This window comes from Sebastes fasciatus, chromosome 6 (genome assembly GCF_043250625.1).
Source record: "Sebastes fasciatus isolate fSebFas1 chromosome 6, fSebFas1.pri, whole genome shotgun sequence".
Taxonomy (NCBI): Eukaryota; Metazoa; Chordata; class Actinopteri; order Perciformes; family Sebastidae; genus Sebastes; species Sebastes fasciatus.
In genome coordinates, this window is record NC_133800.1 from 14,015,226 (window position 1) to 14,041,563 (window position 26,338).

A 26,338-nucleotide genomic window follows, 5' to 3' on the forward strand; every position below is an offset into this window, starting at 1 on the left:
AATGTGACGATGTTAGCATGCTGATGTTAGCACTGCCTAAGTGCATGGCTGTAGACTTTTAGTCTTGTATAAGAAAACTATAATATCAGCTCACCACTTTAGTTTTTTTGTCATTCTTCTTTTAAAGAGGACCTGTTTTGCTTTTGTGCTTTTTCCCTTTCCTTTAGTGTGTTATATAGCTTTTGTGCATGTAAAAGGTCTGTGAAGCTACAAAACCCAAAGTCCACGCCAAAGGGAGTTACTCTCCCCCACAGAAACACTGCTCCTGAACTGCCTGAAACACCTTGCTTGAAGCCCTGCCTTTTCTTCCGTAACGTGGTGATGTCACCAAGTAATACATTTGCATAACGGCTAGTTTGGCATGCCCTCAAACAAAGCTAGTTAGAGCGGAGCTGGAGCGGAATCCAAAGAGTTTGGTTCGGTTGACCAATCACAAGAGTGGGCCAGCTGACCAATCAGAGCAGACTTGGCTTTTTCGGGAAGAGGGAGGGGGCAGTAGCTCAAACAGAGCGTTTCAGAAAGAAGGTGAAAAGAGGTGCTGCAGCACAGCCGGTACGAGAAAAGTAAAGTGTTTTTTTGAACATGAAAGCATGTAAACATGTTCTAGTAGAAACCCAAAATACAAGTCTGAACCTGAAAATAGCACAATAGGTCCTCTTTATGTACATTTTTTTTCTTGTGCCTGTTACTATCCTGCCTCTTTGTTATGGTGTGCAAATTATTTTAAATTATGAAGCACTTTGTAGCTTTTGTTGTTTTAAAAAGTGCTAATTTACCAAATCTTACTTCCTTCACTTACATATGATCAGTACTCATTTCCTCAGCAAATGTTGATGTCTATTATTGCTGTTTTTTGTTTAAATGGGATAAAGATGATGTCATGAAACACTAATCTGCTGTGATATAATGTTTTAAAATAAATAATTGTATCTATAATTATATGTTACCGTTTAAATCATTTACATATCAAACCTATTAATCCTTCCCAACCTTGAGGGCAGCAATCATAATGGTGACTGTGACCTTGTCCCAGTGTGGAAGGGGACAAACCAGTTACCATATCATCACCTGCAATGCCGCAGAGATGCTCATATACACACATGCATGGGCACAAAGGCATGCACAAATTAACACACGACATAAAACACGTCATATGAACCCATGGCTGGCCTCACAGTCTAATAAGCTTATAGAGGTAGAGCCATAAATTATGAATATATGGAGCAGAACCAGTTTCTATTATAATGGATCTCCATCACTCTCGCCCTGTGTACAGCAGGACACTAACTCACAGGATGGCAGGAGAGAGAAAGTGTGATGATGATGATGGTGATGATGATGATGGCATGATGACTGTAGCCACAACACTGCTGTTATGAGTGTGTGCACATGGCGGGTGCATTGAAGCAGCTGTCTTATCTTTGCACCGCAGGATGTTAAAAAATTTGTGGCAAACAAACAAACAATCCAAACTTGTTACTTCCAGTAAACTGGCTCAGCTGATTTTAATAGACTTTACTATTATTATTATTATTATTATTGATAAAAAGGGGAAAATAAACTATTGCTAATGCCCAAAAGGGACTTCTATAAACCATGCTGAAGACTCAAACTCACTTCTTGTTTAGCTAGTATAAAATCGCCTAATCTTAAAATAGAAGTATGATGAGGTGACGAGAGTAAATGCAACCCTCTCACATAGAAATTCAAAATAATGGCCACGTGTTCTCTGCTGTATATAAATTCAGACATGCATTACTTTAACAATGAGCTTATAGCTAGGCCTAGATGTCAAATTTGTGCTTGTTGCATGAACATATCTCAATTTAAATATGTGTGCAGTAGTTATCATCCTGCATGGTGACAGTGAGGAAGGAGCCCGTCCTTCGCAGGGTTGATCTAACGCTGAAGTGTCCTTGAGCAAGACAATGAATATCAATCAGCTCTGTGTGTGTGACCTCTGACCTCTTACTTCCTCTCCGCTGTGGTTTGTTCTTTGTTTGCATCTGAAATTCCATAATAACATGCTATTTAGTACGCTAAAAAATTAGTTGAGATTTTTTAGTATATTTGAAACCTCAGTATGAAACTGACGCTGGACACTACGATGGCATAAATCCCACAATGCAATGCAGTAGTAACGACAACGTTCAAAATAGACAATGGCGTTAGGGGTGTAAGAAAATATCTAAAAAATCAATTATCGCGATATTATGTTTTGTGATACTGTATTGAATCTCAGAAACACTATCGATTTTGAATTAATAGTTAGAATACTTTATTTCATTTGCAAAGAAGTGTTTCTTCACAAAGTAGTGCTGTGACGTTGGATGTCTGTGATAGATGCAAATGCAGATCCCACTGTTCTGATTGCATAAAAAAGTAAACTTTATTTACTCAGATTTTCTGCATATGGTGGTGTGTTCTTATACTATGAAAGTCTTCGTAAAATTAGATTTAAAAATCACAATATATCGCCTTGCTTACAGTATCGCAAAATATCGCAATATATTGAGTCGTTACCGTATCATGATACGTATCGCATCGCCAGATCCTTGCCAAAATGACTGACCGCTCTGTAACGTCAATAACGCTTTAATTTAAGTGTAAGTATAACATTCCACTTTGATAGGCGTAATATAGTTTTTAAAAATGAGTTCAGACTTTATGATTCTCACCGTCCCCAGCCGGCAAGAAGGCTCTCAAGAAGTTACGTGGTAATTACAGTTCAGTGCGTCCGAAATGCTACATACTATTGTTTATTCACACCATGATGAACGCTAGTACACATATTAGTGCATAGTATGCATTTTCGGATGCCACATTTGACCAATTTCCAGCTCTTTGTAGATTCTTTTCTATCAACAAATGGGTCGTTTTTACACTTTCCCCTTTTCGTTGTTTACCCTTCCCTCTTTTTCTCCACCTTGTCTTCCTTTTTCTAAATCTACCCCGTCTGCCAGTCTCATTTCCAATCTGTTTCATGTTTTAATCTGATTACAGTAATCTGTTTTCCCCGCAGCCGCTCCACCTCGTTTCCTCTCCCACTCCTTCCTACACCCTGTTGATTTGCTGCCGTCATCCTCTCAGCTCATGTAATGTGACCAACCGTGTCATCTTATATTTTGTCTTATCAACCATCAACCATCTCTCCCTCTCTTCCCCCCTCATTCATTTCTTTTGATGTTTCCCTCCCTCTCCTCTATCCCGCCGTCTCATCTCTCTCTCTCTCAGTTGCGAGCACAAGTCAGAAAAAGGATTATTTCTCTTTAGTCATCTTCGGAGGAGCATCAAAGAGGCGCCGGCAAGCGGGACAAGAATAGAAAACTGATGCTATTTATAACATGTTTCAAAGAATGCCTTCCAGATGAAACAATGAAATGCCTCACTACCGCTAACACACACACACACACACACACACACAGCCACAAAAAAGCTAGTAAATAAAAGGTCAGCTACACACACACACACACACACACACACCTCTCCTTGACCGAGTAAAAGGCTAATACAGCGAAAAACAATACTAGCATCCCTATGCTTCTTTAAATAGACTGTGATGTATTGAGAAGGTGACTTCCACAAGAATAGAAACACAATCAGCAGGATTATTTCAAGCTATCAAAAGTTCAAGTTATCATCACAGCCACGCAGTCATTTCTTACTCCGTGTGGTGAGTTAATGTCCGTAATTGCAGAACTTTGGCTCAGTAGCTACTTTTAAATCTTTCATGCAAGTGAGCCATGGTCAACACACACACACACACACACACACACACACACACACACACACACACACACACACACATATAAGTGCACCCATACACACACTAGTGGTGTAGCGCATCGCTGACAGTTGACTGATGTTGGCCTCATGAAGAACAGTGATCTCCCTTAATTATACATGATGTGTCACAGAGAAGGGGGAGGGAGGAAAGAGAGAGATAGAGAGAACGAGGGAGGGAGGAAGGAAGTATAGATGAGAGATGTAAAAATAGAAAGTGAGAAAAAGGTGGTCAGAGGAGTAAATATGAAGCTGAAAGTGGAGCAGAGAATAAGTGGGGAGAAAGACGGAGCGGTATAGGGGAGGAGTGGAAAGACGAGAAGGACAGATGGGAGAGGATGAGAAGAAAAGGAGAGGATGATGAAGGGGAGAGGAGCTGAAAGCAGAGGAGGGCACTGTGTATTGATCTTGACATGTCTCTCCTGCAGCAGGTCTGACTTAACATTACACCGAACATGAGAGCAGCAGGCTGGACACGTTCAACCCCCAGGCTGTAGATAGACACACATACAAAACACACACACACAAACACACACACACACACTTTCTACCTGCCTTATATTCTGCTGTCAAGCTATTCTTGGAGTCGCAGTAAACAACTTAAAATAATTATGCTCTGCTCTCTGATAGGCTGTCGCCTGTCTGGAGACCCAGAACTTTGAAATATTTTCCAAAACAACCTTATGCATCTAACTGTGTGTATATGGATAGCGAAAACACATCCAGTTCTCCCTGATACATAAATATATATGCATATGTATGTGTATTACTATGCATTAATCATAATCATACTATTTCAGACGTTTTAAACATCTTTTTATTGCTTCTTGTAATCTTTTGAAAGTTTGAAAAATGAGGTTGATACGATAGAGTACAGTATCTGTTTGAAACTGTATATTCAACATTTTATGTTAGATTGATGTGAAAGATTATATTTGCTAGGATATTCTGAATAGATGACTGTAATGTTATATGTTCTGTGTTTTTGATCATTTATATTTCTTTTGCAATTTTTGTTTCAACTAAGAGTAATGATATTTTGTAGGTATAGGATGTTGATAATGCTGTTTTGTATAGTTGGTATCTATGGCAATTTATCAGTAACATGACTGATTAATGAATTATATTTAAGGTAAGGCTGTTAATCGATTAAAATATTTAATCGCATATTTTTTATCTGTTCAAAATGTACCTGAAAGGGAGATTTGTCAAGTAATATTCTTATCAACATGGAAGTGGACAAATATGATTGCTTTATGCAAATGTATGTATACTGTAAATGTATTATTGGTAATCAATTAACAACACAAAACAATGACAAATATTGTCCAGAAACCCTCACAGGTACTGCATTTATTTTAAAAAATATGCTCAAATCATAACATGGCAAACTCAAGCCCAACACGCAACAACAGCTGTCAGTGTGTCAGTGTGCTGACTTGACTATGACTTGCCCAAAACTACATGTAAAATGGACATGTCCATAAAGGGGAGACTCGTGGGTAACCATAGAACCCATTTTCATTCACATATCTTGAGGTCAGAGGTCAAGGGACAGTTGAAAATGGCCATGCCAGTTTTTCCACGCCAAAATTTAGCGTATAAGTTTGGAGCGTTATTTAACCTCCTTCCCATACCAATGGATTCCTTACATTTTCTAGTTTCATATGATGCCAGTATCTTCACTCTAGCTTTAAAACTGAGCCCGCTACAACCTAAAAATCACAAGTTGCATTAATGCATTAAAGAAATTAGTGTTGTTAAAATAAATTTGCGTTAACGCGTTATTATCGCATTAACTTTGACAGCCCTAATCTCAGGAAACAGCCTCAGATCAACCTGATTATGTCAAGATAACGTCTGGAGGGTAAAACATGGTGTGCTGGAAAAGATTTGCTCGGCGTGTTTTAATTTGAACAGACTTGCATTGAAGCTCACACTGGTCTGCACCTCACTGTGTGTGCATTCTGAAAGTAAAACAATCTTTAAATCTTACCATATCCAGTAACATTTAAGACAACTACGACATCAATAGGGCTGTCCTCGACCAAAGACATTTTTAGTCGACTAATCGATTAGTTGATTTAATCAACAGATCTGTGAAACTGAGATTTTCCACAAAGAATCACACAAAAGAGCCACTTTAAATCTCCTGTTTATCAGAGATGTGCTCATAATTTTCTTTGAAATAAGTCATTCAGCATGAAAAGAGCATAAAAAACGACTAATCGACTAAAGAAATCTTAGTCAACTAAGACCAAAATGGCCAAATAGTCAATCATCAACTAAGAGGGGGAAGCCCTAGACCTCACTGCACCAGTGTTGACTTTCTACAAATCTAAGATTCTCATGTGTATATGTGACCAGAAAAATATAATCTCCTGGAACAAACTCCCAGAAAACTCCGGGTCTGCTCCAACACTTCCAAAACTTCTGTTTGCACTACCATTTATCAAACTCAAATATGGGACTATTCATCCATGCCTTGCACGGCACTGCATTGTCCTGTTTATTCTGTTTTATTCAAATGTAGCTTATTTCATCTTCTATTTCATTTTACTCTTAATATCCCATTTATATGTCTTTTTTATATCATCTTGTGTTTCTTTTTTATCTTGTCTTGATTTATTTTATGTCTTATGCAAAGCAGTTTGAATTGCCTTCTTCTTGAGAGGTGCTTTATGTTTGTACTTTCAGTAATGAGACATGTGTTACGTGTACTCCTCATTCCGGCCATAAATCTTCATCCATTTTTGAGGCAGCATTTCATCGTCTCATGCCATAAAAATATTCACACTTGTTGTTTGTTGCTTTTTAAGATATTTTAAAGCCTTCATTTAAACCATGCGGTGCCAAACATTGTGCCCCGAGGGAACCCGGCTAATGCACCACGTTTTATGCAAAGTCAAGAACTGACGCCTTAGAGGAAAGATAAAGGAAATAAGGGCATCGAAGACCCACTTTAAGCAAACTATTCAGTTGTGACACATTTTGTTCACAAGCACAATTTAAGAACAGTTTTTTCACATTATTTTTATGATGTCATTCATGTCAGTCTAGTGTTGTCTTTGGCATCTCATCCTGACCTACATATTCAGCAAGAAGACAAAATAAGAAAGACAGACAGGGATAATGCAAAGAGAAAGAATAAGCAGATAAAGTAAGAGATGGAAGTCTCCGCAGAGTGGAAAGAGGAGAAGTGCTGTAGTTGAGCAGAAGTGTAGCATGAGGAGCACAGGATGTCATGAAATATGTAGGAAGGAGCAGCTCAGCACCGGAACACAAAGCCATTAAAGAAAGCCCTGGAAAAGGCAGTCAGCTAGAAATATAAATGTCCATTTCCTTATCGCGCATACACACACACACACACAGCTAAAAGCACATACACACACTTCCACAATCTTGGACTCTCGCATCTCGTGGTGAAAAGCCACGCTCTAATGCTCTCAGACGTGTACGCAGAGTTTTACACACTTTTGTGCTCTCAAAGACATACAAGCACGCAGGTATACATGCATGTGAGCACGGCAACACAAAGAAACAGACACAACCTCTCTGCCTCCTTCTCTCTCAGTGCACTTTATGGTGTTTTGTAAATCATTGATTGGGTACTTGTAGGAGACCAGCGAGACAGTTAGTTTGACACGCAGAGCGGTTTTGGTGATTCAGGGTCGGACAACGGGGTCGAGGCAGCTGACAACTTCTTCTGATGGTGTCTCAGGATGAGACGAGGCGCTGCGTTCACTCACTGCGTTCTCAACTCTGTTCAACTCACTGGGTTGTCAACAAGCTGCTGCTGCTTTGAAGGATTTGGTGCAATGCCGAAAAGATGTAATATAACAGAGTTTAACAGAATAGAATAGTGTTTATATGCTGTTTAGCTTTGCATATATTTTTATGCTCTATAAAGATGCATCATAATTTGGCAGGTTCGCAGGATTTTACTTTTATCTCTCTGGCAGCAGCTGCAGCTCGGGACTGGAGGGGCCCAGGAGCCACACAGGATCTAATTTGTTTGTTGAAACGGGGGAACTTTATATATTTTCCTTTGTTCAAGCAAAATGTTCAATATTGTATCTCAAATGGGAATTTTTAAAACTTTACTGACAGGTTTTATTCCTTTTACGTCAGTTTTAGTTGGATGGACTTCAGTTTTAAGGTAGTGGTTTGTGCATCAGTCCCTTAATCCTGCATTATAAATCCAAGGCGTCATGTCTAGTCAGAAACACCGATTGACAGGTAATGCTACCAGCTAAGCCTGGCTAAATTATCAAAAAACACGTTTCAGGACTGCAGTTCTGGGAAGGTATAACAACACAAAAGCCACTCAAAACTGATAAATGATGAAGAGAAAACAGCAACTCTTTTGCTCAAACTCAGATCCCGCTGACTGAAACTTTAGCAGATGGCAGGTCATGATCTTGTACAGTCATTGGGGACACCTTCATCAATCTGCTGAGTACATAACTTTTTTAATTTCCTAATAACATCTAGTAGAACAGTTTGTGTAGACGCAAACACCTCAGAAATACCTGCTTGTTTCATTTCCTGGGTGGCACATTGAGCCAGATTTTGACATGAAAAGGCAAGTGATGAACAGAATGGGGTGTTTTTGGTGGGTGTAGTTACTCTGTAATCAATAAAGGTATAGGACTGTGGCTACCTCTGTCATTTTGAAAGAAAGTAAATATCGTACAATAGTTGTAGATCTCTGTTTCTTATATTGTCTCAGATTTTAACCTGATAATTCCAACTGAAGGCTCAAATGTCTGAAAGTGCGTAGTTAGGAGTAAATCCTTGTCCTTTATTAACAAATAGTCTACCTGTCTCAAGAATTTAAAAGCATATCCCTGGTTTTAGTTTAACAATGCAGCTGCTCATCAGCTGAGTGCTACAGTATACAGGTGGCAGGGCCACTTGAAGCCAGCTGGCTGGATACAACATGTATCATGCAGGGCTGCATCTAACGATTATTTTCATTGTCGGTTAATCTGTCGATTATTTTCTCAATTAATCGATCACTTGTTTGGTCTATTAAATGTCAGAAAATGATGAAAAATGTTGATTAGTGTTTCCCAAACCCCATGATGACGTCCTCAAATGTCTTGTTTTGTTCACAACTCAAATATATTCAGTTTACTGTCATAGAGGAGTAAAGAAACCAGAAAATATTCACATTTAAGAAACTGGAATCAGAGAATTTTGACTTCAAACCGAGTGAACAATTATCAAAATAGTTGTAGAATAATTGAATATTTGACAACTAATCGATTAATCGTTGCAGCTCTAGTATCATCACCTCTATAGGCAGACAACAGAAAAAGCACAAGTAAGCACAACTCCCCTATCTCTCTCTCTCTCTACACACACAGCTTCACATAACTCATTGCAATCAATAACCCAAACAGCAGTCCTTTCTGCCTACATCATCATCACTATCATCAGCACCACACCCATCAGCTCCATCGTTTCCTCTGCTATATGAACCAAACTTCATTCTAACTTCTCTCCATATGGGTCACATCTTGCTTGGACCAAATAAACATGCATGGATCTCTATTGGCTTCTCTTTACTGCATACCTCATACAGGCAGTATGCATGGAGCAAAAAAAAGCATGCACCCTCTCCAGTAAATCACAGCAGCATGGAAACTATACAGTAGAAGAACAATAGGCTATACGTTCAAATGGTGTTTTGCTGTACAAATATGACGATATAATCAGAGCAATAATAAACAACATGGGGTTGTTTAATTCACCCCCCATCATCTACTGCGTCCACGTGACATTTTGCAATAATCACAGAGGACAATAATGAGGTGTCTTTGGTTATACCTGGATGCTGCAGGAGATCTCGGAGTCGTCCAGTAACCGGATCGTGCAGAGGACCTCCTGGTCCAAGGAGCGGATGCTTGGGCTGCGAAACCGGAGCATTTTCATCCTCCTGTCGGTTCTGTTTCAGCTCCTCATGTCAGCGGATCCACAGGCAGGCAGACCAGATATACGCACATAGAGGCTGTAAACGCACGGAGGACTCACGCATACACATGCATGCATGCAACCCTGTGACGCCCTTGGGAATGGATGGGAGGATGGATGGAGAAGAGGATGGATGGAGGAGAGGATGGATGGATGCAACAGAGCAGGAGGGAGGAGAGCTTGCATCCGTCTCCTGGCTGCCCACTGGTGGATCTACAGGAGGGAGGATGGCTTTTTTTTCTCCCTCTCTCTCTCTCTCTCTCTCTCCCTCTCTCTCTCAAATTTCAGCACACATTACAATTATGACCCACGTGTGTGCGGTGTCAGATTGCCAGCTGGTGAATGTAAATCTCTCACTTTTTCCATGTTTTCAAGGGTGACTAAAACAAGCTATGAGGTTAGGATTGTTTTACAGGCTATTGGTGCAATAATGATGCTAAAATCTACACATTAGGTGCATATAGCAGCAGTCCATTTGTAATGCACTAGCTGCCTTTAATTTGTGGATCAACTTGTGAATTTGTATAAATAAGATAAGATAAGATAAGATATTCCTTTATTAGTCCCGCAGTGGGGAAATTTGCAGTGTACAGCAGCAAAGGGGATAGTGCAGAAAACAAGATGCATCAGCTAACACAGTAAAAAAGAGCTAAACAAAGTGTAACAAAATATTAACCATTTAAATAGAAGGAAGTATAAAAATAGGAGCAGTATATACAGTATTGACAATAAACAGACTATTAACAAAATTGCACAAGTGGAAAATGATATTGCACAGTGAGAATGAATGAATGAATGAATGAATGAAATTCCACCTGAAAATATCAGGTTATTGTCAGTTTTACCTACATAATTGCTATACATTATTTAATAAAACGATTGAACCTGTGATAAAAAAAAATTAAAAAAACAGCTGCGGTCAAAACTCATTTGAACTGTGAGGTTATGTTTTATTTTCAGCAATAATGAAGTCAACAGTTCAGCTACAACCTAAGCTGAACGGCAACGGGACGCTGTCCCTTTAAGAGTGGACGTAGCCGGCTTGCGTGCTGCGTCATCACGTAATTCAGCAGCCCGGAAACAACAACCAGTAGACAGCCATATGGTGGTCAAGAAGTAGGACATTTTATCACCTGCCTGTAAGATGAGAGTTTTGCTAAACCTGCAGTAGTCTATATAAGCTGTTATGGTTTACTTTTATCAGAGCTAAAGACATGTGCTTAGTGGTAGAGGGGATACCTGTGCAGGTGTTTTCATGTTTCTGTGCTGGAGATGATTTACAGACCATGCAGAGTTGTGAGTTTATGCCCACAGTTATCATATAAAGGGATTGTTCTGCCTTCAGGTGTGTGAAGATCCAGGATGATCTACATCATAATGGGAGTCTCAGGCTGTGGAAAGTATGTATACACTCTGTTTGTTTATTTAGATCAGCCTTACAAAGTGGCATCTCACATATTCATTTGAGTCACATAGCAGGGGAAAGATGTGTAAATGCTTTAGAGAAAATACATTAGATATTTGTTAGTGATAACTATAGGTGGTGCTTTATAAACTATTAATTCCCCATTACATAATTAGTTACAGTACACTGGTATCTGCTACTGAGGGAGGTAGTTCTAAGCAAACTGCAGCACAGTTCTGTAAGGGGTGTAATTTAACACCAAAATACCACAGTAGAGCTTCAATTTCTGATGATCAACTGATTTCTTTCTGGATTGATCAATTAATTATTTTGAATATCACAAAATAGTGACAAATGATCATCAGTTTCTTAATGCCAAGCTAATGGCCTCAAAGTGCTTGTTTTATCTGCCAACATTATTTATATTAAATATTTTCAAATTACTATAAAGAAAAGCAGCAAATAATCAACACTGATTAATTATTCCTTGATTAAGATAAGATAAGATAAACCTTTATTAATCCCCACAGGGAAATTCAGGTGTCAAAGCAGCAAAGCGCAGATACAGAGTTCAGGTGTACAAAAAGATTATAAAACAATAAATAGAAATACAGAATATACACAGTGAATGAACATAGTGAATGGACATAGCGTGAACCGTCCGTCAATAAACAAATGTAGTGTACAATAAATAGATGTAATATGTGCAGTCTATAAAACGGTATATGGGATGTAGTGTAAAGTAAGTTTAAAGTTTAAAGTGCACCAGTGGTTAGGAGAGGTGGTTGCAGATAGTGCGTGTTTTAAGTTTAAGGTACTCCAGATAGTTCAGATAGTGCAGTTTTCATTAGCAATATACTGTAGTTGCTGATTGATTTTCGCCAATCGACTAATCAATTCTTCCACTAATGAGTTAAGCTCTAAACTACAGCATGTTTATGGCAGTAAATGATTGGCTTAAAGCAGTAGATCAGATCAGTGTTATTGCACTGTATCATTCGGTCTGTTATGTCTTCCTCCTTTTCTTATACAGGAGCGCCTTAGGGGCCTTCCTATCAGAAAAGGTAAATGGATCCATCCCCCTCCCTACACACATAAATACACTTCCATCACATTTCTGTACACAGTAGGACTCAGTGCATATACTGTATGTGTGTGTATCATCAGCTGGGCTGGCCCCTTCACGAAGGGGATCACTTCCACCCACAGGGGAACATCGAGAAGATGGCTCGTGGTGAGCCACTCACAGACCAGGTATATGTGTGTGTGTGTGGAGGTGTCTTGTCAGTTCAAATTGAATGTCAGTCATTTACAGAGGGAGCCATTTCTCTTCTGTCATGAGTAAATCATTCTCAAACTTGCAGCCACAGAGAACTCAACAAGTGGAAGCTTCACTAGAGCAGCAGGGAGGGAAACTGAGCTTTTCACCGCAGCCCACAGTCCTGAAATTCAGTTGAGGGATATATTTCCTGTTTGTCCTATACTTACCTTTTTGACTTTCAAATTAAAGGTAGACCTCCAAACAATTGACTGGCTACCTGCCAAAGTTGAATTTACAAGCTTACAGGCAGAGTAACATCCCTGCCAACATTTGGCAGCGGTTTGCCGGTAGCGGTGTTTGGTGGCTCATGATAACCTCCCACTCAGAAATCTGCTTTGAGCGGCGGGTAGAATTACCCCGGGACCTGCTCTGTCCAATGCTTTGGCATGTTTTAAAAAAAATACTCAACAGTTGGCAGTTTGAGAATGAATGTAAATTTGGGATTACTGTCATTTGCTGTCGCAAAAACATGTCTTTCATGCCAGTATTAGAGTTGGCAGGTTGAGGTTGGCATCACCGAACAGGACATGAGAGAATGTGATTCCTCTCATTCGAGTTCAGCTCTTCATATTAAAAGGCACTGCAGTGTGGGAAAAAAATTTGACTCCAGATCAGTTGTAACCAAATTAGGACGGATTCTATTTCTGATTGCTGTGTAATCAAAGATGTGTTTGTGCTGCCACGTCTGTCTGCCTGATCTCTGTTTGATCCCCTGATTTAAAGACTCTTTGACTTCAGTCCATTAAACAGAAAATATTGGCAGTGAGTTCTGACTTGGAATAATAAGACCCACTATAAACAGCATCTGCTGCATTAAGCTCACTGCAACTAGGAGTGTAGTTATTTATGAATGTTGTATTTTCAGAGAAGTAATGTCTTTACGTAGTTTAAAAATATTTTTGGCTAATTTATGAAACAACCTTCAGTTTGATGGCACGGTCTGGCCCCACCATTGCAAGCTCAGCTCACCCTATTTGTCCTTTGCAATGCACAGCTTGCTTCTCCGATGATATGCTGAAAGTAGTGCATGTGATTGGATTCATCTACCCAGTTGGTTTAAGGGGCAAAGCCTGAATCAGTGTTCATGCTGATGACTCTTGCTTCCCTGGGCAGCCAAAAAGCTCAAAGCAGTAAACCCCTGGAAACAAGTAAATAATACGACTTATATTCCATCTTTAAAGTGGCTATAATCAATATTTTTATAATAATAATGTATCAAATGACAATATGAAAGGGGTCGCAGTAATAAACCTACAGAGAATAATCGTCTGATTCTGCAGCTCCCCTCAGCTTTATAGCTCTCACTGCTCTCAGCATTGTTTTCGGCCGCAGTAGGCAGCTGTTTTTAGCGGGGAAAAAACCCTGTAAAACCCACTGGACCAAGCCCCCAGGAAGCGCTGAGCTTTGAAGGAAATTTTCATATTGGCCAAACGGTGGAATTACAACTTCCATGTCCGTCACGTGATGCCATTGGGCCCAAAAATACTTTTTCCCATACACTTACATTGGAAAAGAGACGTCTGTAAATCAGCAGATCATTTTTTTTTAGGTAAATCAACTTCCCAGTATGAACACTTGAATAAAAAAGGTCCTAAAAGTTGTAAAATGCACTAATAGCCAAATCCAGAGTTATTTTCCTTCCTCCGTTCATGTGAATGAGCCTCCGACCGAGGCTGGACCGAGGGCTGGGAGGTGGAGTTAAAGGAAACGCTACTGCGCCTGCTTTATGGGCCCAATGGATGCTGAAGATCACTGGAAGATCTGGGTCATTTTATCACTCGGACATTAAACTTTTTTTTTTGCTACATGCGCCACTGAGCATCTTTCATAGGAATGAACGGGAGCCCGCCTCCAACGCTGTATCCAGATCTCTTAATACATCCATGCACTGGACACTACCTGCTCAAGACCATGGCAGACAGATACAGTTTGTGAACAAAGTGGAGTATTTAACAGCTAAAGAGTCAGATATTTCCCTCAGGAGTTGGTGGAGACCAAAAACAGAGCTAAAAGAAGAGTGAATATTGGACTTACATTCAACCGGTGGCCAGAAACACGACTCCAAATGAACGATGATATTGCCCCCGGATATGTAAATAAGCAACTGCAAAAAATATTGATCACAAAGATTAAAAACATTTCATAAAAAGGACAACTGCTGCTGTAGACAATGATGAAATATATATACAACATGCTATAAACAGTTGCTTTGTTGTTGTCTTCAGGACAGATTGCCTTGGCTTCTCAAACTACATGAAGTCATTGAGAGGTAAGATCAAACAAACCTTTCATACACACAGACTTTTATGCACATGCACACTCGTGTGGAACATTTTGCACTTGAGACACAACATACTTTTGTAATGACAGAAATGGAGAAGATGATGGGTTTAGAGAGGGAGCTGAAGAGCAGAGCAGCGAGGTAAGGATATATGCAGACGTGAAATTGTCGAAAAAAAAAGATCAAAACTATCAAAGATGGTTTTGAAAATTGAGATGAAAACCAGAGAGCGAGGAGGAGAGGGAGTTTGGGAGAGTAAAAACAGATTAACTGAGCGAGAGGTGGGGAGAACTGAAAAGTATGCCATCTCTTTCTTAAAATGTCTGTGGCGACATCAAAGACTTATTTTCCAACTCTTCCACACACAGTCAGCCTTTATCAGCTCATCCTTGTATCCCTTATTTTCTCTCTTCACCTTTTTCTTCTTCTTCTCCTCCTCTGTAGCTGTTTATGCCCAGACTTCACTCAAAGTGCATTTTTCACATTGTCCACACAGAATTTCAGTGTACAGTGCCCTCGCTAACTATGTGCATTTATGTGTTCCCATCCCAGAGAAAGGTGTTCACGCTCTGATGCTCTCCTGGCGTGCTCCGCCCTGAAGCGCCTGTACAGACAGATCCTGCTCTACGGATCCAAAGCCCTCGATTCCTCCTCCAGTCCAGACCAAGATATCCTGCCCCCGGCCTCTCCTGATGTCTTTTTTCTCTTCCTACATGGTGACTACGATCTCATTCAGCAGAGGATGGTGGCCCGGAGGGGACATTACATGAAAGCAGACCTGCTGCGTTCCCAGTTTGATGTTTTAGAGCCTCCGTCGGATGAGGAGAACGTGTTGCCTCTGGACATCAGGAGGAGCATCACTGACATGGCCACGGAGGTCCAGAAGCACATCGTTAGCCTCAAGTCGTCACCAATGCCGTAACCACATTCCATATCTAGTTCATATCTTAGTGAAGGTGAGAAGTAAAGCACCGTTTCAGTTGTGGTGCAAAACCACAGAGAAGCTTGTGCAGTAGTGGGAGTTTACAGAATCTGTAAGATCCTGTGGTGCTGAAAACTTTTCAAAACACAGTCCAAGTGTCATTCATAGTCCTGCTGCAGAGTATTTGGTACAGCAAAGGTTTGAATTGGGACCATGCTTTCATTTGTGAATGAGTATGAACCTCCAGTACTATGCCACAAAGAAAAAGGCTACAGTTAAATATAGTGTGTATATTAGCTCTTTTTGAACTTATGAAGAGGATTGTGGTAGAATTATAAAGATTCAATGTTTCAGTAATTTTATTGTGGAAAATTAGCTATATCACTGATTCCCAACCTGGGGGGTCGTCAAAGCTTCACAGGGGGTCAAGGCCTTCTTGATTTTAAGGGGTGAAAGACAGCTTTTTTTTAACAACATACGGTTGGCCTATATCTCAGCATTTCATTCATTTCTGTGAAGAAAACTAAATGAGGATTGGATTATTGTTTAAGATATAAACAGGATAAGGGCACGGTGAAGACTTGAACACAAGTTCTATTCCCTCTCTGCTAAACAGCCTCGTCCTGCATTAGAAAAGTACGCAGTTAAAAAAAGCAAAAGAGCTAACAGAAAACTCATCTCTAATGCGATAAAAGAAATAATCTGCTCAAAATTCACCCAAATCGCTCGTTTTACACAAACTTCCTGCAGTTATTGCATTCACTATTTGGGCTAATTGTACCGCTTATCAGTGGTTCTGTACTGTTTTTGTTATGCATTGAATATAATATGAAATATCCATAAAATATGTCACTTTAGGAAAAAGGTTTGGAACCACTGATCTACTTGACTGCACAGATGGACAAATACCTTAGGGCATTTTTCTTACAAATGAACAGGCAAATGTTTTTACAACATTTTAAACAGAAAATGAACCTGATCATGCAAAAAAAGTATAAAAGGACTTGACTGATTTGATCAGTATTTATGTATTTTCTTACATGGCTATAACAGACACGCAACATTTACAGGGGAAAGTTGACTTATTTTTGGTTTTGTAGTCACTATTGGGTTGATTCAGTACGGGACTATGAAATAAAAATGAACTGATGATGGTTTTGGTTGAATGTGTTATACCTCAAGTTTTTGAATCTTATGTTTAATATTTAATTTTACTTTGACAACAGACCTAAATCCAAAGATGGTTAACAATCACATAAGATAAAGAAAAGCAGCAAATCGTCACAATTCAGAAGCAGGAAACAGGGAATGTAGTTAGCTAATTTTGCTTGATAAATAACGATTCATGGATTATTAAAATAGATGCCTGCTAATGTTCTGTCTAGACTAATCAGATTAATTAGCTAATGGTTTCAGCTCTTTATTTTTCAGAAAATAATGTTTTTTTCTTAATACATGAAAAGTGAACTTATAACTTTGTATAAGTTAGGTTTAGTTTGGTTCAGAGGACACATTTAACTAGTGGGCAGCAGAAGCCCAGGCCTGCTGAAACACACATATGTAATATCTATAATGATTTAACTCTTTCTTGAAGAATTCTAGTTAATTTAACACTATTTTATTGTTTCACATGACTGCAGATGATCTTTCTGTTTTCCCCTCAGCATTACAGGTTTCTCTAATCTGTTCTTCAATAGATTTTTTTTAAATCAAAGCTGCTTTGCTGGAGTTTCTCACAACTTAGCTTCAGCAAATGGATTAGTTCAGTTGCAAGCAACTGCAAATCACATTTTATTATCATTTGATCTGCCAACCCACCTTTCATGTTTTGACATCACCTGCCAAATGCACCAACCAATCTTAAAGTACAATCTTCACACTGAATAAAGTAAAACGATTAAAGGGATTTAGATTTAACATTTTACCACTATACACTACTGTGAGGGAGGTTTAGCTCCTCTGACAATAGGTTGATACCAGACTGAAGGTCAGATGAGGTCAAGACTTTGTGATCTATAAGCATCTTCAGAAGACACACAGACACACAGGTGACCATGACCGCAATGACACCACACACTCAAACACTCACACCGCCACTCAGCACTGTAGTGCTGTTTTTGTGGCGTGACTCATCTGCAAACCTCAACCCGAATATTTTAGGACCTTCTAATCCAGAAAACCCCCTTGGCTACTCTCATATCTCACACATCCAGACGAACGGGCACACACACGCACACACAAACACACATCACTAGAGATTAAAACCCCCTCAGTCTGGCAGCAACAGACAAACACACACAGGTTGTCAAGTGGATCATATGCACACATATATCTGATGTCGGAGTACGTGTCATGTGTGTCAGTTAATCCACTCGGTCTCTGAGAGTGAGGACACAATGGAGAACAGAGCGCAACCCTCTCAGACACACACACACTCACACCTTATTATGCACTTAAATATGTGGCTGAAAACCACCTGTAAATATGACTTTGTGCTTGTTTATTATTAGTTTATATAAATAAATTACGGAACAATTTTGGCAGTTGGTTTATCATGTTTGCATGTTTGAGCCGAACATTTCAGGGTCATGATTTACACTAAAGGTAAATAGTACGAGAATAATAAAGAATCCAAAATAATAATTTTGTGCATAATCCCAGCTGTACAAACCAAAACAGCTGATGTTACTGAGGAGGTTGAGAGTACCTGCCCTCTAGTGTTCATAGTTGAATAGTACAACAGTAGTAACAGATAATATGTCTGATTTGATCTCTAATAACTAATTTTGATGGGATTTTCTCTCATATTCAGTGAAAGGGGTGGTGGATATAATAAATGACTATGTTTTTATCAATCAAAGATGGTAAACCAGTTTGTGTTTGACTTGTGTCTTTATTGATCGCTACATCTACTCAGGGTACACCATAATGTGTGTTCAGCTTCTATGTTTTCTCTGTTTAACACAATGCAAGTTGAATTTCGTACTCTTTGTTGAACAAAACAGACACCTTGAAGACGTCACCTTGGCCTCTGGCAAGTTGTGATTGATATTTTTCTCTATTTTCTAACATTTTATAGACTTAACTATCAATACATTAGTCATTAAAGAAAATCGACAAATTAGTTAATAAAAATTGTAGCAGCTCTTAAAATACTTGAATGAACTACTGTTAACCCTATTATAGAACTATGAACATCACAATGAACACAGACATGGAATAAAACACGCTTTTTAAAGCAGGACATCATCATATATTCATGTGAAAGGACAAAGTGCATACGTACATAATTAAGGTACAACTGAATTATGTTTATTGACTTACATCAGATCCACAAGTCAGCTAGATGAGTGAACGTATGTTGCCCAGTCAGTTGGGATACAACATGCAGCGCTCCTTATGGCACAGAAACACTGCAGCATGGTGTGTTTACTGTGGCTCTGTTGAATACAAGCTTAAATACAGAACAACAAATCACAGGTGTTAATAGTCAGTGCAGTGAAAGATAGTTGGACACAAAGAGCCTCATAAATGTAAAGTAAATGTTCGTAATCAGCAGCAGCACGGGTTGTGTTGTAAGTTACAAAAGGGTTAAAATGAGTTTTTCTCAGTTTTGGATTCAATCTAAATGTTTCTCCTGAGTGAGTGTGTTGAGAAGATTAACCGCAAATCAGACTTTCTGTGCCTGTGTGATAAACGTGGAAATGCATCTTTTTGGAGCTCCGTATAATTACCTGGTGTGTCTGATCTCTACAGCATGTGATGGACAAGAAGACACAAGATCAGCGAGGGAGGGATGGAGGGAGGGAGGGAGGGGACAGCAACAGATTGTGCTCTTGGTTAAATCTGCTGACAGAGAGTGTGAATCGTCTGTGTGCCTCCAGGAACATCTGACTGTGTTAGAAGCTCTCATTATTGTCCAGGTGGCAAGATGAAAAGAGGCCTGAGCTTTGCGTTGCACAGAGATCAATAATACATGACCTGCCTCTGAATATGTATGCAACAGCGACAAGTCTACAGTATGTGAGGTGGATATCAGTACCTGTACTGACCTGCACCACAGTGATTGTTTCTACCCTGATATTAACCCAAAGCACTCACTCTGGAAGGACAAAAATTAACATAAAAATCCTTCGGCTGTATATGTGTACGTTTTCTCATTTCTCACTTCATAAAATACATTTATTTTTTACTTGTATTTATAAAGCCCAATATCATAAATCACAAATTTGCCTCAACGGGCTTTACAATGTGTACAGCATACGGCACCCTCTTTTAAAAAAAGGAAATACAAGTGTAAAGTGTACGAAGGTAAGGGTGACTGTTATGCTAGGACTGAATAATATAATTTACTACTGCAGACAGAGGTTAGTGACGGGAATTAAGGAATGAATATAAGTATGTCTTTGAAAGTACAGCAATATTAATATGGCTTGCATTTCTCCTGTGTTTTTTTTGTAAAGCACTTTGTAATTGTTGATAATGACATTATTATGTTTGAGTGTAGGTGCTTATATGTCATATGGACATAAATATGTGCATTAGCCTATATGTATAGGTGCACAGATCAACATCTGTGTGTGTGTGTGTGTGTGTGTGTCAGTGACTGAGCAGATGTTGTATGGCAGTGGTGAGATCTCCTCCAGTGCTGATGAGGACCTGAAGGTTCGCCTCTCTGTCTCTGAAGCCCATTGAGCTCAGATGCTCAAGCTCGTCCTGGAACTCAGCCTCCTCCACATGGATCTGGCAGGACATGACAGGAGAGTTATTTACAGTCTTACTCATTACAATAACTTATGTGTGTCTCTGCTGAAACCGTTCATGGTTTTTAAATAAATACAACAAACAGATTCAATGACTTTCTGGAGATCAACGTCAATTTAGTTCGATTGAATCTTGAACCTCTGACAATACCAAACATCCCAGCTGGATGTGGCCAGATGTGGTGTGGGGTGGTACTATACTGGAAACCACTGGCTGTCAGTGCAAGCAGGATTATTAAACTGGGTACAGTTACTCTCTTAGTGTGGTACTATTTTTTAAATGTGTGCTACTGTATGTACAGTGAGTACTGAACCATTATAGGTTCAATATCAGGGACATGTTGTATCATACACTTCCCTTTTGTGATATTAATAAGAAGAGGCCAGCAATGTAAAAAGAAGTTTCCAGTCGGCTTTTGGCCTGAAAATCTTATTTACTGGTGATATTTCAAATCCAGGAGAAGTTCAGATAAATTACAGAAGCAGACGACGAAGGTTAGAAGGAAATAGTGAGATACCCCATCATTGGTGTTAGCCAGCGCCTGTAGCATCTGTTGCACAAACTGCTGCTGCTGCTGCTCTGTCACCATGGCAACGTGAGGACCACTTCCTGATTGGTTGTTAAGGACAGAGTCAGATGCCAGCTCAGAGGCACCATTAACACCAGCTCTGCAAGACAGACACATGGTGGTAACTCATGAAACTTTTTACAATTTCTTTAATGCACTTTGCATAAAAGTACTGCTTTTACTGAGGTATACTGTGTGTGTTTATTTTTGCGTATTTACACTCACGTAGGTATCAGTGCAGGAGCCTCCTCAGCCAGAGTCTGTAGGCCCTGCTGGATGTGTAGCAGAGCCTCCATAGCTCTGGGGTTCAACATGGCTGACAGCAGCTCTGGACTCTGTATCTACACATTCATCACTGACCATTAATAATGAAGTTATTAATCATGAACAATACGCACTGGAGTTTGAGCGGAGACTGTGTGGAGCTTACAATGGAAGACTACACCGCTGATAGCTGTATCTGATGAAGTTAATTATTCATGCGTAGATTTTTTTAATGAGAAAGCATTCCAGTGATGGACCATCGTCACCACCTTTAGATGCAAACTGCTAAACTTAACTTTATTACTTCCGTCATATAACATTTAACCCATTCTAAACTTTTTTAGAGCAGTGGGCTGCTGTAAAGCGCCCATGGAGCAACTTGGGGCAGCGGTTTGCTGAAGGACACTTCAAGATGCGGACCGTAGGAACCGGGGATCGAACCGCCAACCTTGTGGTTAAAGGACAATCCGATATACTCACTGAGCCATAGCTGCCACCTAAAATAAGTAGGCAGTCCTTGTGAGCCTCCAGTTCTCTACTCCTGTCTGATAAGCAGAAACTCTGCATTATGTGTTAGCCAGTGCTAGTGTGGCTAAAAAGTATATAAGACAATAACAAAATAAACATCTGTTTTAAGGATATCTATGTAGGAAAAATTTTTTAAAAATATGAGTGTTGATCAAACACAAGACATTTTTCCCCAATGTTGAGCAAATCATAATACTGTTCATCTACTTGCAAGAAGTGAGAGACTTTCTTAGTGAGAGTAAAATAACCTGTTCCAGGAAGAGAGGGATCTGCTGTCTCATCTCCTGCTGCAGCTGAGGATTTCCTGAGAACAAAGGGTGGCTCAGCAGCATCTGAAACAGAATAGAAATGAGAGCTATAAGTCCTGTCTGAGTGTGTAGGAGAGATTATGGGGATATGTTAACAAGAAGTGGGGAGGGGAGGATTGTAGCCTGGATCCACACCTCTGAATTGCAGCTTATAATATGATTTATGATTCATTCAGATGCTCATAAATAACATAACCTAAAAAACAAATTCTATGCAGTTGTCAAGTGAAAATAAGCAACCTGATTGCCTGTCAAGCGTTCCCTGTCATGCATGTTTATGTATGTGCATGCACCCATGAATTGTGTATGCGTCACCTGTGCAGCAAAGTCAGGGTTCTGGCCGAGGCAGTTGAGGAGACTGTTGACATAGGGCCCAGACAGCAGGCTCTCCATCAGGCCTGGACTGGACATGATCTCCTCCAGCAGTGACTGCAAACCTGCGGAAAAAGGCCACAGATACAAGATGAAGAAAAACAGGGAGAAATGTATACGTATACTTTACTTGGGAGGAAATGGCAGTGAGTAACAAACACCTTTAAAATAACTTGAAATACATCAAAAGACAGAAAGCTGAGAAAGCAGATGTCTGCCAGATTGGTTTGATTACCCCCCTATTCCATGGCACTTACATATGGTTGCATGAATTTCTACTTTTTCTCTTAGTGTAGTTAAACTGTGTGGTTTTGTATTTGCGTGCCTGCAGTAACAGCGCTCTGAGGGTTTGGATCAGCTCCTGGCGAGGCGGTCAGCTCTCTGAGAGGATCTGTGGAGTGACTGGAGACGGGTGGAGTCTCGTTGCTTTCTCTTTCAGTTGGCTGTTGAGTCCCAGATGATGTAGTCACTACTGGAGAATCCCCATCGATGCTTTCAGAGGTTTCCTGCTCTGGGAGCAAATTGTTTAATGCTCTGTCTTCATTACGCATCACTTCCTCTATCATGTCAGGGTTCCTGGCGAGCTCCATCACCTGGAAAGGGAAGCAAGAGCAAGAACATATTGAACATGTGGTTGGGAGAAATATAGTCAAGGAGGAAGCAACTATGTTCAAGTCACAGTGAAATGACTAAAAAAGATCTGTTATCTCCTATTAAAGGAACAGTGTGTAAGACTTCGGGGGATCTATTGGCAGAAATGGAACATAATATTCATAACTACGTTTTCATTAGTGTATAATCACCTGAAACTAAGAATCGTGTTTTTGTTAGCTTAGAATGAGCCCTTCATATCTACATAGGGAGCGGGTCCTCTTCATGGAGTCCACCATGTTGCTCCACCATGTTTCTACAGTAGCCCAGAATGGACAAACCAAACGCTGGCTCTAGAGAGAGCCTTTCATGTTTTTACACTACCTGAAGGCCACTGTAGTTCACGCTTGTGAAACTGCAGTAATGTGAGCTGCAGAGTGCAAAACTGCAGAGCCCCCAGTCGCTGTCTGACTTCCCTTGCTCCGAAAGTAGTGTTATTGGGGTGCTGCTGTAGCTCACCTGGTAGAGTGGGCCCTGAGTTCCAAGGTGGAGTCCTTACCGTAGTGGCCCAGGGTTCGAGTCTGACTTTTGGCTCTTTACTGCATGTCACCCCCCCTCTCTATCCCTTTCATAACTAACTCTCTCTCACTATCAATTAAGGCATTAAAAGCCCCAAAAATAATATCAAAAAATAAAAAAGTTGTGTTATTATGGTAAGAATGGCCTCAGAGAGGTGAACGGCGTTACCTCGGTACCTCAAACGCACACTCTCACACGCCTTTTTATGCCCACCTGCGTGATAACATCTGCGTTGTTAAGCATATCTCCCACCTCTGGGTTCGTCTGCAGGAGCTGCTGAATTTGGGGATTGGACAGAATGAGCTGTCTAGTTAGTTGAGGGCCGGAGGCGGAGAGGGTGCTCTGCACGAAGGGGCTGCCCAGGACACGGCGCATCATCTCCGGGTCAGCCAGCAGCTGGCTCTCCATCTGGCACTGGAGTGCAGGGAAGAAGCAAGCCCCGCTGTTTGCCAGGCCAAGGCTGTCCAGACCTTCTACTGTGGAAACAAGATCAGATCAAAAGAACAGGCGTATGTAAATGAACTGGAGAGCTGAGTGGGATCTGATCACTCCACAGCAGCCCAGATAGAGACAACAGGGAAGAAAAGCATGGTGGTGAGAGGAGCTCCTGTGTTCTGCAGTTCTTACCCAGACAAAAGGGAGAGGTGGGAGACGGCGTGAAGCTATCAGGGACAGGATCGAGAACGGCTGTAGGCTCCGACTGGACCGTTTCTGAAGCTGGATCATAGGTGGGAGCAGCAGACGGATGCTGAGGCCTGAGAAGGAAGAACTGAATCTGAATCTAGAGTTCCAGTACTGTGATAAAAACTGTGCATGCATGTGTATGTGGAGGTGTTGGACTCAAGTCAATTTTGATACATTATTTGAGTCTTCTGCATATAATAAAATAAAACAAACGAGAAGAGATATTCAAATAAAGGCCCAGGTGGGTTGAAAAAAACTAAACCCAAGGGCTTGTAAAAGGAACCCAACTAACACTGAAAATGTACAATTTACAAAAAGACATAACAATGTTTTAAAATATCTAAAAGAAATTAAAGAAAACTATTTTCCAAACAAGAAATGCTGGAGATAAAAAGACAGGAAGGGAAAATAAAGAGAAAATAATTAATAAAAAACAGGATGACAATAACAAATGATTGCACTGTATCCACCTCATTTACATAATCTTATACTGTCAAGAGAAGTTGTTTAAGCTCTCTTTTAAAAACAGAAATGAGGAGTGACTGTGAAGTGAAGCAGGAAAGCTGTTCCATACAACTGGACCCCTGTACCTGACTGAAATGGCTAGTTCTGTAGAAAAGGACTATATAGAAGATCAACAGATCTGGTGTGATAACAGTGACTCTGGCACCTATAGTTACAAAGAAACTGTGAAAGGAAGTGGGTAGTGAAATTGTCAAGAAATTGAAATACAAAATCTGAAGTTTATTAATGTCAAATATATTGAGAGTCTGACACTGATACTGTGCATTAATGGGTGGCGCACTCCTGGGTACATAATGTACTGTATATGATCTGCTGTGGATGAGGCTGTGTACCTTTGGATCACACGGAGGCTGACTGACTCATCCCGTGCTGCTTTAAGGTGACTCAGGACTTCTGTCTCTCTGAGGACCCGTCCAGAGTGGACCAGGACCAGCTGCTCTGCAGGGACTCCCAGACGCTTTGCTAGACCACATTTCAGCTGGACACAAACACATACACACCAAAAACATCACAGCAATGGAAACAATTGTTAGACATACAGCTTTCACGCACATATAAAGCCATTTTTACGCACATTTTACGCGTTTGGCCTCCTGACCTGTGTGACGGTGCAGCCTCCTCTGACGGTGAAGTCGTTGCTCTCCGTGGGACTTTTGACGGTGACGTGGATCGTTTCAGACTTCTGACGGTCACCCGGTGCTCTCTGTTCATCTCCAACCGTTCCTGACATCTCCGGTCCTGTCCTGTCCGGTCCTCCGCGCTGAGGATGAAGATGAAGATGAGCGGTCCTGATGAGGAGGAGGAGGAGGAGGCGGAGGAGGCGCGCCGTCCGGATGATGACTCGGCAGAAAGTTGTGTGGATGAGAGCCAGCTCTGATCCGACTGCGCAGGATGGTGTGAATATAAATCCTAAACCTTTTAATATCTTTGGTACCAGTTATATTGTAGGCTATAGCTCCTTACACTGCGAGCAGTCTTAGTAAATTATTTAATACCTATAATAGTTATGTAACTTCAGTCATGAGTCAACTTAAAGATATAGCAGCTCAAACCAGGAATAACAATAGAGCTACAACAATTAATCAATTAAGTTGTCAACTATTAAATTAATCGACAAATATTTTGATAATCGATTAACCGGTTTGAATATTTTTTTAAAAAGAAAAAATAAGTCAATTCTCTGATTCCAGCTTCTTAAATGTGAATATTTTCTGGTTTATTTACTCTTCTATGACAGTAAACTGAATGTCTTTGAGTTGTGGACAAAACAAGACATTTGAAAATGTCATCTTGGGCTTCGGAAATAACCTGATCAACATTTTTATTTTTTTTACCATTTTAAAGGACCAAACAACTAATTGACTAATCGAGAAAATAGTTGACGAATCAGTCGACAATGAAAATAATTGTAAGTTGCAGTCCTAAAATAATAATTCTAAGCACTTTTTAAAATTTCCTTCCAAA

At 40.2% G+C, this 26,338-nt stretch overlaps 3 protein-coding genes across 7 annotated transcripts in view; 1 reads left to right on the plus strand and 2 right to left on the minus strand.

The window, feature by feature from the left end:
• Positions 1–10,006, minus strand: part of frmd3 (FERM domain containing 3) — a 72,680-nt gene extending 62,674 nt beyond the window's left edge. For 2 of the 5 annotated variants that reach the window (XM_074637766.1, XM_074637769.1), the window contains exon 1: positions 9,619–10,004. In XM_074637766.1, the coding sequence (XP_074493867.1) occupies positions 9,619–9,723 (105 nt within the window). In that variant the 5' untranslated portion in view covers positions 9,724–10,004. Of the gene's footprint in view, positions 1–9,618 lie in introns of all 5 variants that reach the window. The other 3 variants (XM_074637765.1, XM_074637767.1, XM_074637770.1) reach the window with 3 other exon arrangements.
• An 834-nt stretch (positions 10,007–10,840) lies between these two features.
• Positions 10,841–16,069, plus strand: LOC141769074 (putative gluconokinase). Its single transcript, XM_074637759.1, has 6 exons — positions 10,841–10,901; positions 11,108–11,162; positions 12,201–12,231; positions 12,335–12,421; positions 14,714–14,757; positions 15,322–16,069. The coding sequence occupies exons 2-6, from the start codon at positions 11,125–11,127 to the stop codon at positions 15,689–15,691; spliced, it is 570 nt and encodes a 189-aa protein (XP_074493860.1). The 5' UTR covers positions 10,841–10,901; positions 11,108–11,124; the 3' UTR covers positions 15,692–16,069.
• Positions 16,070–18,578: 2,509 nt separating this feature from the next.
• Positions 18,579–25,896, minus strand: LOC141770134 (ubiquilin-1-like). The gene is made up of 11 exons (XM_074639793.1): positions 25,888–25,896; positions 25,473–25,799; positions 25,207–25,352; positions 24,293–24,420; positions 23,879–24,141; positions 22,821–23,088; positions 22,439–22,560; positions 22,064–22,147; positions 21,249–21,364; positions 20,973–21,123; positions 18,579–20,434 (listed from the first exon to the last, which is right to left on the minus strand). Exons 1-11 carry the CDS (start codon positions 25,894–25,896, stop codon positions 20,291–20,293), a joined length of 1,758 nt encoding a protein of 585 aa, XP_074495894.1. The 3' UTR covers positions 18,579–20,290.
• Between the last annotated feature and the right edge of the window lie 442 nt (positions 25,897–26,338).